Raw genomic sequence first — 16059 nt, forward strand, 5'->3', positions numbered from 1 at the left:
GCTACAGTTTCAAAAGTTACACAGAAGGGAAAGGTTTGAACTGTTTTTCCTGTTACATCACTGCAGAAAATTGCTGTTTAAAGTCAGTATTAATATAAATGGCCCAGAGACTTGGAGAATAACAAACTCTGCTAGGAAGAGCATAGGCGATATGCTTCAGGGGTGATCAAATTCCAGTTTTCAGCCAACAAATGTTGAGAGGTGATAGAAACTGCAGGAAAAAAACGTGCAACGGTTGCACTCTCCAGTTCCTCAACCCAGTATTCTCCAAGTGTGTCAGTGCAGTGCTCATCCTCTTCACAACCTATTTGTTCCTGAGAAATTCTACAATGCGTATTTCAGCGTGTTTGCACAGAGCTCTGAACTTCGAGGGGGCAATCTGACATTTCATTCCTCTAACATCCAAGGCTGTCTCCCCAAGTCCACTCTATCCGACACCAAAAACTCTAACCTGGGCAGACCAGGATGGAAAAGACTTTGGATTTCTCGGCCCTCTATCGTGAAAACTGAGACCTGTTCAAAATGGGAAACTTTTTTCCTTTGACCAAAAGTAAACAGAATAGAAGAAGCAGTGCTTCGCTTCCACCCTGCTGGATTTGGAGAGCTCCAAGAAAACCATAGAGCAGTGTTTCTCAACTGCCGGCTAGGGAATTCTGGGAGTTGAAGTCCACAGGTCTTAAAGTGGCCAAGGTTGAAAAACACTGTTCTGAGCATACCACCTGCAGCACACACACCAAGTTTTGCACAGCCTTCCCAAACAGTAATACTGGAGTCTTGTTAGAATTGTGCATCTATACTACATTGCAGGGCAGGGCTGTGGGGGGAACATAATAAGAGAAAATTCTGCAAACCTTTCAGAAGGAGGGAGAGTGTCAAAAAGAAAAAAAATCAGATGCTGTCTGAGGGGGAAAAAACCAAACCATGCCACATTTGACTGGGCACTATTGTAGATCACTTCATAGATGTGGGGCATTCCCTCTTCAAGGCATTACACCTGTTCAGATTCCACAGAGATAAGATCTCTTCTCAACCAATTAAGAGAAATGGGAAGGCAGTGTCTCTTTAGGGGAAGATACCAACAGCTCTCTAGCTGGGGTGGGGTGGGGTGGGGTGGGGAGGGGAGGGGAAGGGTGGGAAAGATCTCACCTTCAGATTTCAACCTTCATGACCCAGCAGCACACAGAGAAGCCTCTCCATGGCTTGGGGTGGTGAAAAGGAGGCCAGCCGACGATGCCACCTACCAGCCCCACGCTAAGAAAGCAACAACCAACTATTTATGAGAACCGGGTTTTCTCTCTCTCACCTTCTTTAAGCTAGGCAGGCAAATCAGGGGTTCCCATCTGTATTAAATATGCACCAACACTGAATTAAGGGAAGGAAAACGAAGATGAGAGATGCAAACAGATCCGGCAGGAAGATCTCCAGGTGACAGCCACGGTAGGCTTTTGGCAGGCGGAAAAGCAGCAACAGAGGGGGCAGCGCAGGCCAGGGAGGGGGCTGCAAAAGGGAGGCAAGCAGCCTGGCAGGCGCCATCCTCAGCTCCCGGGAGAGGGAGGTTGCGTGCGCGAAGGACTGCAGCTGGAGGAAGCCGTCAGCACGACCCAAGCCCCGCCGGAGGATCCGCCGTGCAGCGCCCAGGGTCGCCGTAGAGATGCTAAGCGCAGCTGACTCCGAGCGCCCTCCTGCCCCTTTCCCACGAGGCGCCTTCAGCCAATGCGGTTTTCGTTCTGACCCGCGGAGCGCGCACCTTAGACAGCTGCATCGCGGCTACCTTTCCCTTAACGAAACAGCGGCACCTTAAAAGCTGTCACAATGGAATCGCTGCAATGGGCGCGGCAACGTAACGCTCCGGGCACGCAAAGGACCGGACCACCCAGCAGCCGCGCGCCACCACTTTCCAGACTCCCGGGGAAGCGCGCGAGCCTAATACAGCGCAAGAGGCGAGCGAGCGGCGGGCAGCCAATGAGAAGCGGCGCGGGCGCGCGGGCGCGCTCCCTTCCCCAACCCGCGAGAAAGGCGCCAAAGGCCCGCCTCTCGAGCAGCCAATCAGGAGACGCGGAGAGAGCGAGCGGCGAGGCCGACTTCCCGGCGCGCGGGACCGCCCCTCGGGGTGCGCGCGGCAGGCCCAGAAGGGGGTGTGTCAGGGAGCCCGGGAGAAGTAAAGGGGGGGAAGGGAGCCTGATAATGGCGGTCAGGAGGCGAGAGCTCCGCGGCAGCTCTGAGGTAAAAATAAACACCAAAAGCGACGCTCGGCCGCGTTCGGGAGAGCGGGGCACGCCAGGGCAGCGAGGACGCCTCTTGACAGGCCAGGGGAGCATGGCGGGCAGCTGGAGCGCGCCCCTGGCCCGGGCCTGTGGAGGCTGCGGCGACGGCCTGGCTCTGGGGCACCCGCGTCGCCGGCCCAGGCATTGCGGGTGAGGCTGCCGCCGCCGCCTCCTTCCCACGCCCGGCGGGTCGCAGCGGGCGGCCGTCCGTGTCCCAACACGGAAGCGCCCGCCGCGCCTGTCAAAGCCCGGCCCGTTCACAAGCAACGCGACATCGGCTGCGGGTCCCGGGCAGCGGCGGAGAGCGACACTGGCCGGGGACGCTCTTGGCGGCTGCAGCCTGCGTTGTGGCGGGCGGCCGCCTTCTCGGCCTGGGCTAGCTTCTGGCGCTTCCCCCGCTGGCTTGACCGCCGGGCGCGGGTCCTTACGGGGGGCGTTGGCTTGTCCCCGGGCGGCGCAGGGCTTCTCCCGCCGGCCTCAGCAGAGGGGTCGACCCAAACGGGGTGCTTTCTTCTACTTTCCTTCCAGCGGGGACCGGCCCGTTGGCCGCTCGTTCCGCTTGGCGGTGCAGGAGCGTTTGGGGCGCCTTTGGAGCCCCCTCTGAGGTGGCCGCAGCGCAGATTGGAGGCTCCCTTTCCGCGGACTTTACCAGAGCGCGCTCGCCCCACGGAACACAGTGGGGCCTATTCCTGAACAAACGCGCGTGGGCTCGGGACGTAAACGGGCCGCCGCAGTGACATCCCCTTCCAGTTTGTGGAGGAGAAAACTGGGCTCCTCTGGGATTTCATATCGCTATTGACAGTTCTCCTTCTGAAGGGAGCAGGGAAATTTGGGCGTCTTCTACCCAGCTGCTTCTTTTGCTTCCTAAGAGTATGATATGCCTGACCTGGCATAGCGCGACCCTGTCAGAGAGTTCAAATGAGCAGTGGAATTAGGCCATTTGGTGGGTTGAATAACTTTGCCTCTAAGAAGGTATTTCCATAACAACTATAAACCTGCATTGTTATCTTTAGAATGTGGTGGGTAAAATTCTAGCCATCCCTACTAGAATTTTCAGAACTCAGCAAAGGTATGAGCAAGAAAGTTGATATTCTGTCCATTAAAATAGATATGCTCAGAAAATACCTTTCACTGCTGTAGAGATCGACTCAGTTTATTTGCACTTTCATTTAAAAATGGGGTTATGAAGATAGGTAAAAGAGGAAAAGTTACATGGTAAAGGGAATGAGTAGAAGCAAAGCCATACATAAAAATTGTCATTATGTATTTCTGTAACTTTCAGTGGCTACTGAAAGCTATTGAAATTGCTGTGAATTATCCAACACAGCTCTTGCTCAAATTTGCTATGTGTTGTATAATAAATTCTCCTGTGACTTTCTTTTTTCTTGTCTGTTGGATGATGTTTAGCAATATCCCTGGCTTTGTTTCATTACTGTGAAGTGGTCTCAGCACTGTTTTCCTACTGCTATAAGAAAAAAAAAATACTTATAGCTAAAACATATCTTCCCCTATACAAAGCTTATTCAGTCTTGTCCATTTCATAGAAAAAATAAGGTACCCATTTCTGGGCTGTTAAAGTGTGTATACCTTTGTTTTATACCTTCATGCATCTTTATGTGTCTGGCTTTATGTAGCTGAGTATTGTGTTTCTGTATAGTATTTTTACATACTACTAAGTGTTCAGGAGTAACAGTAGTATCTTCATATGGGCAGCCATCATCACTGCCAGAATCAGCATTATTTACTGTACTATTAGGATATTGTAGGAAAGTGGGTTGCCAGTGATGAGGTTTTGTTTGTTTATATATACTGCATTTTAGGATACAAAGGTTCCTCAAGGTGGCTTGCAAAATATGAAAAAAATAGTAGGATAATAAACAAAATATTCAAAGTCAGCCATAAAATAGTAGCAATTATTGCATTTTTCATCTACAGTAACCAGATCAGTAAAACCCCTATTTAAAATCATCCAGATGTGCTTTGGAAGGGAGGAAATTCTACAATGATAGTTCTTATCATTAGAATTGTTTTCTCCTGTTCTCTGAAATGATAGGTCATACCTGCAGCCAGTTGAGCTAGGTATCAAAGCCTATTGTTAGGCCTTGAGAGGTTCATGTAACTGCAAAAAGGTCTTCAAGTAACATTATACCAAACTGGTTAAGACTTTAATTCTTGCAGCTAGCAATTGAATAGATGCTGTATATTCTGTGGCTGAGTTCATACTTCATGTTAAATAATAGTTTATTGACTAAACTAATTGCTTGAAATGTGCATGATGTTAAGCAATAAATTATGTAGAGTTCTTGGTGCTCTCTAAGCTTGGTTGTTTGCTTGCAGACATCTTATTACTCAACTAGGTAACCTCATCAGTGCTAGTGAGATCTCAGTGCTAGTAACATCTCATTAGCACTGCTGAGGTTACCTAGTTGAGTAATAAAATGTCTGCAAGCAAACAACCAAGTTCAGAGAGCACCAAGGACTCCACAGTTCAACCCTGAGCTACAGATATTCTCTTCTATTGGCAATAAATCATACTTTGTCAGCTACAATCAGCTGATTAACAAAAACTCCATTTTTACCTTAAGATGTGTAAAGACAAAAATCAGCTACAAATTTTTTGTTTTTTGTTTCCATAGACACCTTGACCTTGAAGATGGTGAGTAGCCAGCCAAAATACGATCTAATAAGGGAGGTTGGTCGCGGCAGCTATGGTGTGGTGTATGAAGCAGTAGTGAGGAAAACCTCTGCACGCGTTGCGGTGAAGAAAATTCGGTGTCATGCTCCAGAGAATGTTGAACTAGCCTTGCGTGAGTTCTGGGCGCTTAGTAGTATTAAAAGCCAACACCCAAATGTTATCCACTTGGAAGAATGCATATTGCAAAAAGACGGCATGGTTCAGAAGATGTCCCATGGTTCCAGCTCTTCACTTTATTTACAGGTAAATGAAGCTGCAGGTAATGAAAGAGATATTGCATTAAAAGTAAAAAAAGGATCAGCTATTTAGTTATGCAGCAGTGAAATGGAGATTGCTATTCCTTAGATGTCTGAATGAAATATGTTTGCTGTTGTTGACATAGTTTTAGATATTTAAAAAATCATGCCACTAAGCAGCATGAACCTTCAGGGAAACAACATGGAGTACGCCCCCACTGAAGAACATTGGCTCTTCCCAGGACATTCAATTAATTATCTTTGAGTGATTGTTTGAGCAGAAATATGGGTTATAATTTGGGTAAATAATAAGTAGAATAAAATTGGGTGTATCAACATGCTGCTGCAACATTGCATTAATTAATTAGTTAACATTAATATGGCAGAAATTTTTGTAGCATTGTAAGGAAAAATTTCCCCCACTGGGAAAATGTGCATTAATAATCCTTTTAATAGCTTTTATATAAGGCCACTTGAAAAAAAACACTGTGGGAAGAAATAGCTTAATAATGAAATTTGCTTTGTTCTTTGAATTCAGTACTTTCAAAGAATTAGGTATTGAGGCTAACAACATCAAGAATAAATGCCAGTAAAATAATATATGAGAAGTGCTCTTCTTAAAATGCCATTTTAAAAAACTTTCCTATAGGCCAGGTTCTTCTCATATTAGGTTTAATCGTCTTCCCCATCCAGCATGCCACAGAATTATAAAAGTCTATAAAAACAAATTAGTTTTATTTTTATGCCAAGCCGATTGTGAAAATAGCTGCTCAGCAACATATATTTCATGCATTGATGAAATACAGAAATACGCTGGGGACATTTCAAATTAACTTTGAAAATAAAAAGCTAGAGCCTCTTATTTTGTAGCTATGCTATTTTATTGTTCTATCGGGTTAGTCTGGTCACATTTTGTTATGTGGAAATAAGGAAAGAGTAAGCTGTGCTCAGTGGTCCATTAAATAAGTTTTATTACCAAAGGATAAATTAACATTTGGCATTTATGCTCATAATAGTAATCTGCAATTTCTAACTATAGTTTGTAGTGTTTGTCAGTTAACGTCTTATGCTAATTCATGGTTTGTTGAACAAGCTATCAGCCTATTATGTGATTTTGTTTGTTTTGGCTTAGCACAACATTGAACCTGGACAATTAAGCCATAGAGGTCTGGTTTACACAACACACTAATCCATAAACCATCATTTATAAGACATAAGGGTAAATTCACATTAAGCCCAAACCAAACTAACGACATTTTGGATTAGCACAATGTGTAAACACAGTGATCATTTTCAGTTAGCTGGGAAATCAGAAATGAAAGCATAGCTTGGACTAGCTTTATAAACCATATAAGGGTGTAATGATGCAATTCATATAATTTTTGCAATGACACCATGACATAAGTGATGTCATTGTGGCTTCTACCTGATACCTATAGCACTGTGGTAAAATGAAAATCCCTAACACTAAACAACAGAAAATGTTGAGCAAAGGGAAAATACTGGATGAACTATTCTAAACTATAATTTATCTTTCTGTTAGAAGCCAGTATTTTCCTAGATTGGGGGGCCCAATAGCTCATGGCCTGGCTGTTGTAATGTGCTGTATGTGGGTATGCCCTTGAATATGACCTGGAAGCTTCAGCTGATCCAGAATGCATGGGCACAGGCAGTGATGGGCATGCCTTGGTATGCCCACATAACACCCCTGCTTTGTGAGCTGCACTGGTTGTCAGTTTGCTTCCAGATGCAATTTAAGGTGCTGATCATTATGTACTATATAAAGCCCTACATGTCATAAGGCCAGGTTACTGAGGACTGCCTGTCTCCCATAGAATCTGCGTGGCCGATTCAAGCTGGCATGGTTGGCGTGCTCTGGGTTCCTTTGATTAAACAATGCCATCTATCGGGATCCTGGAAATACACCTCCTTTGTCTCAGTGCCTGCCCTCTGGAATGAGGTTCCACCCAAGAGCTGAATAGCACCCCACCTTATTGGTGTTTCTAAGTGCCTTAAAGACTTGGCTTTTCACCCAGGCCTTCAGTGAGAATCAATGAAGTGTCCTTCAGAATGTGTGGGTTGTATTCCTTTGTTCCCAGCTGATTTTGTCGTCATTGCCATCCTTATTTTTGTCTTTTGTTGTTGTTCTTGTTCGTAATGTTTTAAACAATTTGTAAACCTTGTCTGAGTGATACCATGGAGGTTCTGTCTCAGTGCCTGGAGGCTGTGGGGGTCTGGATGGGACACAACAACTCAATCCTAGTAAGACCGAGTGGCTCTGGGTTTTTGGGCCCCCTGATTCCAGGGACCTTCCATCTTTGGTTCTGGGTGGGGTTGTACTGCCCCAGACAGAACTGGTGCACACTCCTGGACTAGCAGCTCCTACTAGTGACTAGGAGGGACTTTGAGTTATGCATCAATTGCTCCCATTGCTGGACCAGAAGGCCCTGCTTACAGTCACCCATGCCCTAGTAACCACCTGACTGAACTACAACAATACGCTTTACATGGGGCTGCCCTTGAAGAGCATTTGGAAGCTTCAGCTGTGCAGAATGCAGTGGCACAGGCAATTATGGGTACCTGTCATTTGATACACGTGACACCTCTGCTCTGCAAGGTGCATTGGCTACCAGTATGCTTCTGGGTGCAATTCAAGTTGCTGGTTAAAAGCAACTTAAAACCTTAAAAGCCCTTCATGGCTTGGGGCCTGGTTACTTAGAGGAGTACCTCTAACAACCTCTCCCTGGTTGTTTCTACCTGTCCCATCTGGTCTGGCAGGAGGGGCATGCTCTGGGTCCCATCTGCTAGGGAGTGGCATTTGGCAGGGCCCAGAAGGAGAGACTTTTCTGCTGTGACACCCTCCCTCTGGAATATCATCCCTTCAGAGATCAGATTAGCCCCAATCCTGTTGGCCTTTTGCAAGGCCTTGAAGACTTGGTTATGTGCTTGAGCCTGGGGCCCCTGATGTATGATGGGGCTCATTTTCTGGTTGTGTTGATTGTATGATGTTTTTAAAAAATTGTTTACTTGGCTGGTATGTGATTTTAGGTGATATTTTTTATGTGGTTTTATTATTTTTAATATTGGTAGCTGTACAGAGTCACGTATTTGAGATGGGCGGCCATACAAATCCAATAAATAAATAAACTATCCAGATCGCTGGGAGTTGGGCAGCATATATATTTAATAAATTGTTATTGTTATTAACATAAACCATCATTAGATGTCTGAAAGAATCTGTCATTTTCATGGGAGATGATAATTAAGGGAGAGGTAGCAATTCCAATAATTGAATAAATAGGGAAGTTTTAATACAAATGTTTTAAAAATATAGAGCAGCTGGCATTTTCTTTAGTCAATAACTGTTTTCTTATTTGAATCATGTTTGCTGAATATATACATGAAATATCTTTGTATTGTAGCTTGTAGAGACCTCCTTGAAAGGTGAAATTGCCTTTGATCCCAGAAGTGCCTACTATCTTTGGTTTGTGATGGATTTTTGTGATGGAGGTGATATGAACGAATACCTCCTGTCCCGAAAGCCCAGCCGTAAGACCAACACTAGTTTTATGCTTCAGCTCAGCAGTGCCCTGGCTTTTCTGCACAAAAATCAGATCATCCACCGTGACCTCAAGCCTGACAACATCTTGATCTCTCAAAGCAGGATGGATGCTAGTGACTTGGAACCTACTTTGAAAGTAGCTGACTTTGGCCTAAGCAAGGTTTGTTCAGCATCAGGACAAAACCCTGAAGAGCCTGTGAATGTAAATAAATGTTTTCTGTCTACAGCTTGTGGCACAGACTTCTACATGGCTCCTGAAGTTTGGGAAGGTCACTACACTGCCAAAGCAGACATTTTTGCCTTGGGGATTATAATCTGGGCAATGTTAGAAAGGATCACTTTCATAGACACAGAGACAAAGAAAGAACTCTTGGGGAGTTATGTGAAGCAAGGGACTGAGATTGTACCTGTTGGAGAGGCATTGCTGGAAAATCCAAAAATGGAACTACTTATACCTGTTAAGAAAAAGAAAATGAACGCTCGCATGAAACAGCTGATTAAGGAAATGCTTGCTGCTAACCCACAAGACCGGCCAGATGCTTTTGAATTAGAACTCCGGCTAGTCAAAATTGCTTTTAAAGACAGCAGTTGGGACACGTGACTTCTGAAGTACTTAGCCTTTTTGGCAGAAATGTGTGTGTAACAATGGTGCAGCATTTTATAGAAGCAAAAACCAGACTAACCCACGTTTAAAGTGTCAGGGTTCTATATGTTTTCCCCATCGCATTTCTCTTTATTTTTGTAAGCTAAGCAAAAGATGGCTGTTCTTGTTTCAGTATCCAAATATGTATATTCCCAAGCTACACCTGTAACAAGCTTTCCAATTTGTCAGGAAAATTGACATGTTAGGCGATGGTTTTCTAGGAATACTTTACGGAATATTTCAGACATTCCAATTTCTTACTGCAGAATCTTGAATGCCCTTGAAAGAGAAGACTTGCATGCTGGTAATGCAAATCATTCAACTTTGTAGAGTAAATGTGTATATATTTATGTCATAATGGGTGATGTAACCCCTTCCTTTATGGAAAAAGTATGTCCCAAATTTATAGGATTCATAGAATTGGATGACTGTGACACATCCTTTGATTCCCCAGCTTCTGTGTCCATTCTCCTTTTTTCCCCTTAAAACAATGTGATAACACAAAATGAGATCTACAGTATGATGCACAAGGAACCTCTGATTTGAGCGCTGTAGGGAAAATCTTAGTTTGAAGATTGCACTTGTTTGGAAGGTTTCATTAAGTATGCTGATGGCTCATTCCAGTTCAGGTGCCAACACTTTGTCATGAAGCATTTAGCTTCATTTTTCAAGGATAACAAAATGATTATTTGGCAGACCACAGTTACTGGTCACATCTATACTTTGTATTTGATATTCAGTCTTATTACATTTAATTCAGGATTTTTTTTTAAACTTCGTTTTTTTAAAAAAGGAAGATTTTTCTGAATCTTTTCAAGTATGGTTCCCTCAAGATTTAGTTTGTTGTCTGGCAGAGATTCATTTCCTCTGTTCCTCATATATTTTGCATGAAAATTATAGAAAGTTGGGCACTATTTTCCTAACACATGTACAGACAGCAGCATGTACAAGTAGCTTAGCCAGAGGCCTAAATATCCATTCCACTACATCACACTGATGTTCCATTACTACTGTTGCTGACTGTACTGGATCATAACTGGAGTCTTTACTGCTAAAGTAAAACTTTCCCTCTTTTTGTTCTGAAGCACTCAGCAACCTGCTTCTCTCCCAAGTTACTGGTTTGCAGGTTGCAGCATCTTGTTCATACATACAATTAAAAAGGATTGCACTCTTGGTACAGCAAAGAGAAATGAAAACTCTTGATTTGTGAGTAAATAGATATATTTCATAAGAGGAAGTGGTGTGATATATGTCTTCATTTTGTTGAAAGCATTTTATTGTAGAGGTTGAAACTGTCCTGATGCCATCAGCTACAGCCTGGAAACCAGAAAGTGAACTGCCCTATGTTTTCTTATGATAAGCACTGTAGAAATTATGTTTTAAAATCCTTGTCTGATATGCCTAGGATCTGAAAAGTAGATAAGAAAATGTATTGGTTTACTCCTTAGCTGCTACGTCCACATTAAACAAGGGGACATTCAAGAGGATATATTTCTAAAACTTGAAAAATACATGTTCTTTTGTTCAAAGTGTAGTTACCAGTCATGTAGTATAACCCTGTGCTTGCTAATAGGAAGCAAGTCTCACAGAGTTCAATGAAAATTATTCTTAGGTAAGTATGCATAGGATTGTAACTTTAATAGTTTATGCACATTTGGAAAAAAATTAAAAATCTTCTCTAAAATAACATTTAAATAAATGTTACATTAACAACTTAAAAGTTTCACTGAGATATATTTTAAGAAGATTTCAACTAGGGTGGCATATGTCTGTCTGGCTCACAGTGCTAAATTGTTTTAGTTCAGGATCCAGTTAATGTTTGCCCTTTAACTGAGAAGATAAGACAAGGGCTTGACTTCTGTCCATTTAGAATATCAGTGTTTAAAAGTGATCAACTGTCTTCATTCTTTAAAGCACCACTTGTGCCTTTAGAGAAGAGATTGCATTGCACATGGGATGACACTTCTATGGTTATCCTGTGCTTAGTGGCATTGTATGCTCCATCAGCTGAACAGTTACATAATACTTGTGTCAAACAGAAAGAATATGAGCTGTAGGATCTTGGCAGTCCTTGTGCACTAGAAAAAGCAGGAACTCTCAACCATATATGTCCTAACTAGTCTGATTACTGCATACAGTTTCTTGGCACTTAACAAGCCTTTCAGATTTTGGATTTATTATTGGATGTGCTTTTTAGTGCAGTGCAGAATCTACAAATAGAGCAAATTACATATTTCCCAGTAACACAGTTAATGTTAAAAGTGCACTTGGTTCTTATTTTTAAAAGTTGGGGAAATCTCCCTGATCACTTCTCTTCATGGTGCTTAGCATGTTGGCATTGAATGCTAACTTGATTGTTGCATTAATTACCTACTGAATAATTGTCCCTGAAATCTCTGTGTGTTATTTTTGTTGTTGCTTGTGTTTGATTTCCTGTAAAATCTTTGAAATCAATTGTAGCAGCTACAGAACAATCCACCAGCGTAACGCAAAAGTCAAGATTACTCATCAGCACTTCAAAAGAGAGCAGATTTTCAAAGCTTTCTCTTATAAATTGTAAATTTTATTTTGTGAAGAATTTATTAAGGGGGGAAATTATTGTGTAATTTATTGAGTTCATGACTTTTTTTAAAAAAAATAAAAGTCTGAATTGACTCATGAGTTATAATATGATTTTTTTGTTGTTGTTCTTAGTAGCTAAATGAACTACATTTTGCTGACTTTTCCAGGACAGAACTTTACTGTGTGGAGAACTAGATTAGACTAATTGATTGAATGAATGATTGATTTTTTTTGAGCAAGGAATTGAGTTCGAGCAAATCTTGACATGTACTTTCATTACTGTGCCTAGAAGCAGTTATGAAAGATGACAGAACTGGTTCACTTGGCCTATTTTAGGAGTCAATAAAAACAACAGAATGAGAGATGGACAGTTCTGCCAGATGAGGTACAGCACATTTGTATATTATCCTCAAGCGTGGCTTAACTCTTAATTCTCAAGCATTCTGTTATTGTTAGGGTTACTGTTCTGCTTCTTAAATACCTGTTCTTCGAGTAACGTCCTTATTCAAGCATCAACAGGTACTCTTCTCACATACAAGCTTGATCTGACTGCCTGTTCAGGTTCAGCTGGAGCAACGCAGACACTTCGATAGTAGTTCTATTGGACGTGCTTGGCTATAATTGTTTATTTGATGAGTAATTTTGTTTGTTCATTTCTTTGAAAGGAGTACTGTAGCCTAATGTACACGCTCTGATTTGCAACACAGTTCCTGGAAATCAAGTTTATATCCATGACTTAAGGGTTTGTTTTGGCTGATAAAATCAGCACTGCCTGCTTCTGGTCTAGAAAACAGAGATCTGGCCATTCTCATTCATTCTTTGTGATTTTATATTAGATTATTCTGTTATACTCTATATGGGGCTCCCCTTGAAAATGCTTCAAATCTTTTGGTAGTGCAAAAGGTAGCAGTTCCATTTATTTGTGCTGGAGCTCATTTTCTTAAATAATGACCACTTGAAAACTGTGTGCTCTGGCTGCTGACGCAGTTCCATGTGGAAGCCAGTACGCTGTTTTCATCCTGAAAGGCAGGATGCAGAATGGAATATCTCCTCCGCTAAGACTCATTTGCGCTCAGAGTTCAGATATTCTAAGGAGGCCTTGGGAAAGATTTCCTAATACCTGGGTATTAATGGTGCAATGTTGTGCCTATTTATCTAGGAGTAAATTCTGCACTATAAAATGTAACGAGAGTTGCTTCTGGACAGACCTATATAAAATAGTCCTGTCAATTTCCTGCAGAAAAAAATATCTTTGTTGTTCCAAAGTGGTACTTAAAGATGCATTTGATGTAATTGGAACTAGTTAGAGCATAGCTGCATAATCAGAATATGAAGTTTAGAGCACATGCATTTTGACGGGTCTGTTGGGTGTCCTGAGGAATAAATGTGTGTCCTGAGGATTTCCTGAAAGTTTGCCCATAAGATAGATTGGTAGGGGCCTTGATGGATCACCACTGAATGAGAGAATGTAGACCATAAAATTGTTCTGAAGCATGTTAGGACTCACCTTGCTTGTTGGTTTTACAAATCAAATCTTGGATGCAATTTACTACATGTTGTTTAAAACTTGATAGGACAGCAAGGGTCTGGATATGTTCTGGTTCAGTCAAAATCTCTCTATTATCCTTGGACCCTGCTGAATCAAAGTTATATCCCAATATATCTGGAAGGTGCCAAAGTAAAAGGATGGCTGACTATAGCCTGCCTGCCTGCCTGCCTTCCCCAAAGCAGATAACTTGTGTTTCAGTGCCTGTCATCAGTGTTTCTGTAGGGAAAAATTACACTGAACTATGAAAATCACAAAACCTAAACTAGGTCTGTCTTACCCAGTTTGCTAATTTAATCTTGCTCAATACAGCCTCAGTTTTCTTTCCCAACAACAGCAACAAAATATCCCAGGTCCAAGTGCAGATATTCTTGGCTGTTCAGCAGCCTTTCTGTGGATCATCTGAATGGAGCTTGTACACCTCACTTTGAAAACTTGGGAAAATTTATAAATAAGTGAATTCCTTCCATGGAACTGAAAAAAAAAGCCTCTTGCAGATCAGGTTTCAAGAATTTATGCTTATACTGCCTTGGTGCACTTATATTTGCCCCTGCCCTAACTTTTGTGTGCTTACGTACCTGTGGGCTTTGCATGGGAGACGCAGCTTTGTGCAGCAGTGTTGAGAATTTCACCATTGTGTTTCTTACTTTCGATCTGTTTGCTTTCGGAGAACATTTCAAATGGTGCTCTTCCCCGTACATCAGCCAATTAGGACTCCTGTTTGGCGCTGCAGTGTAATGATAGACCGTTGCTCAGTGTGGTTAGCTAGATAAATGTTTCACAGGGAAAGCTAAACATAAACAGCATCTGAGGTTTCTATCCTTTGCATTTTTTCCATATGAAAAGTCACACTGTTCAGTTCAAAATCCAGTTGAAGGTACCTGCCCAATTCGTCTTTGGTAAACACATACTAGGTTCTGTTTTGAATGGTTTAAAAAGTGTAGGTTTTTTATCTTTCTTTGCATATGCCTTTGTAGCACCTAGCCAATCTGGCTGACTGCAAAAACACTAAGCAAGCTCAGACTTGGTTAGTATTTGAGACTACCAGGAAATACCAGGGCTGAAGGCTAGACTAGATAGTACTGTAAGAAAAATGTTTTACATTTCTTACTTAGTACTGTAAGAAAAATGTCTTACAGTACTTTTCTTAGACAAAGACTAAGCATTTCCATATTGTTGCTAAGAGAACTACAAGGATGTGTCCATGAATCCACCAGAAATCAACTCAACTGGAAAGATATGTGTATGTGTTGGGGGCAGAGGAATAGTCCAGAGATTTGTAAGAGTATTACCATAGCATGTATGTTTCACGTCTGCCTCACATTTAAAATAGGTGGATTACTTCTTTATATTTACTCAAGAATATTTGTACATTACTTTCCAACCACTATATTCCTCAGAAGTGGTTTATGACAACCCAGCGTGCATATAATATACAGTACTATACTTGGGGAAGACTGGCTTAAGAGGGTTGCTTCCATCTGTCTTAAACCTGTGAAAAACTGTAGATGCAAATATTACAAAATGGCCATAACCCACCAGAGACCTTCCAAGCAAAACAAAATCTTGCTCAGCACAAAACTGAAAACTCAGTAACCATATTAACAGGATTCTGTTCTCCAAGATGATATCCTCCAGACATTTTGGGACTGAAGTTCTAGAACTGAGTTGCCCATGTTGATTGGGAATTCTGGGAGTTGTAGTCCCAGAATTCTAAAGGGTGCTAGGTTGGAGATACCTGACTTGAGCATACTGTACCTACAATACTACAGGGACCCTTTAGCATCTCAGCGTGTTTTCAGATCCCCAAATTCAGTTCTCTGTGCCTCTTTTTAATCTGCCTTTGACTTCATCCTTTCTTACAACATTCAAGGAGGGTGGGTGCCTATTCAAGCTATTTCCCAACCTAATCCTGCACTGAAAAGCAATTTACAACCTACAATTCCCTTGGCAGCATGTTGATTTTCATTTACAGAAGTAAAAAAATGCCAAATCTGAACGAATTTAACCTATTTTAAACAGTTTCCCTAACCTGGATTAAGTCATGGTTCATTTTAACCATGGTTTGTTAATCCACAATGACCTAGGCTATGAACCATGTTTATAAATCATAGTGACTGGATTCACACACAAGCCAAATTCAAATAAATAACGTTATGGCTTAACATGATGTGTAGAGAGCTTTGTTTAACCCTCTGTTTTGCTAATGAAGTCTATGAGCCTATTTGCTGGAGATCTTTAGACATAGCTTGCTTTCCCATGCCCACTTTGTAATGCTCCCCATGAGCCGTACTTTGACAGGCCATCTTGTCACTCCTTTTAAAAATAACACATTTTCTTTACCAAGATAAACTGCAACACCACAAAGCACTGAGAAACATTGATGTTCCCCAGAACTCTTCAGGCTGGGATATTACGTAAAATAAATAGGACACAGACCAGCAACCAAACCAAACCAAATATTTTCTGGGCATGATGAGAAAATCTGAGGTCTTTGCTTTGCAAGATGGCATATTAAGCAGGCTGGATTAAGTTAAATGCAAAAAGTGTA

The 16059-nt window shown here is 42.0% G+C and overlaps 1 protein-coding gene across 1 annotated transcript; it reads left to right on the top strand.

The window, feature by feature from the left end:
- The first annotated feature begins 2134 nt into the window (after positions 1-2134).
- Positions 2135-12055, top strand: PDIK1L (PDLIM1 interacting kinase 1 like). The gene is made up of 3 exons (XM_063312649.1): positions 2135-2223; positions 4901-5202; positions 8618-12055. The coding sequence occupies exons 2-3, from the start codon at positions 4918-4920 to the stop codon at positions 9356-9358; spliced, it is 1026 nt and encodes a 341-aa protein (XP_063168719.1). The 5' UTR covers positions 2135-2223; positions 4901-4917; the 3' UTR covers positions 9359-12055.
- The last annotated feature ends 4004 nt before the right edge of the window (positions 12056-16059 follow it).

This window comes from Candoia aspera, chromosome 10, assembly GCF_035149785.1.
Source record: "Candoia aspera isolate rCanAsp1 chromosome 10, rCanAsp1.hap2, whole genome shotgun sequence".
NCBI classification, from domain to species: domain Eukaryota; kingdom Metazoa; phylum Chordata; class Lepidosauria; order Squamata; family Boidae; genus Candoia; species Candoia aspera.

Coding starts and splice junctions, on each gene's coding strand:
- PDIK1L (XM_063312649.1), top strand. CDS start 4,918: ATGGTGAGTAGCCAGCCAAAATACGATCTAATAAGGGAGGTTGGTCGC. Junction 5,203..8,617: donor GCTCTTCACTTTATTTACAG/GTAAATGAAGCT, acceptor TTTGTATTGTAG/CTTGTAGAGACCTCCTTGAA.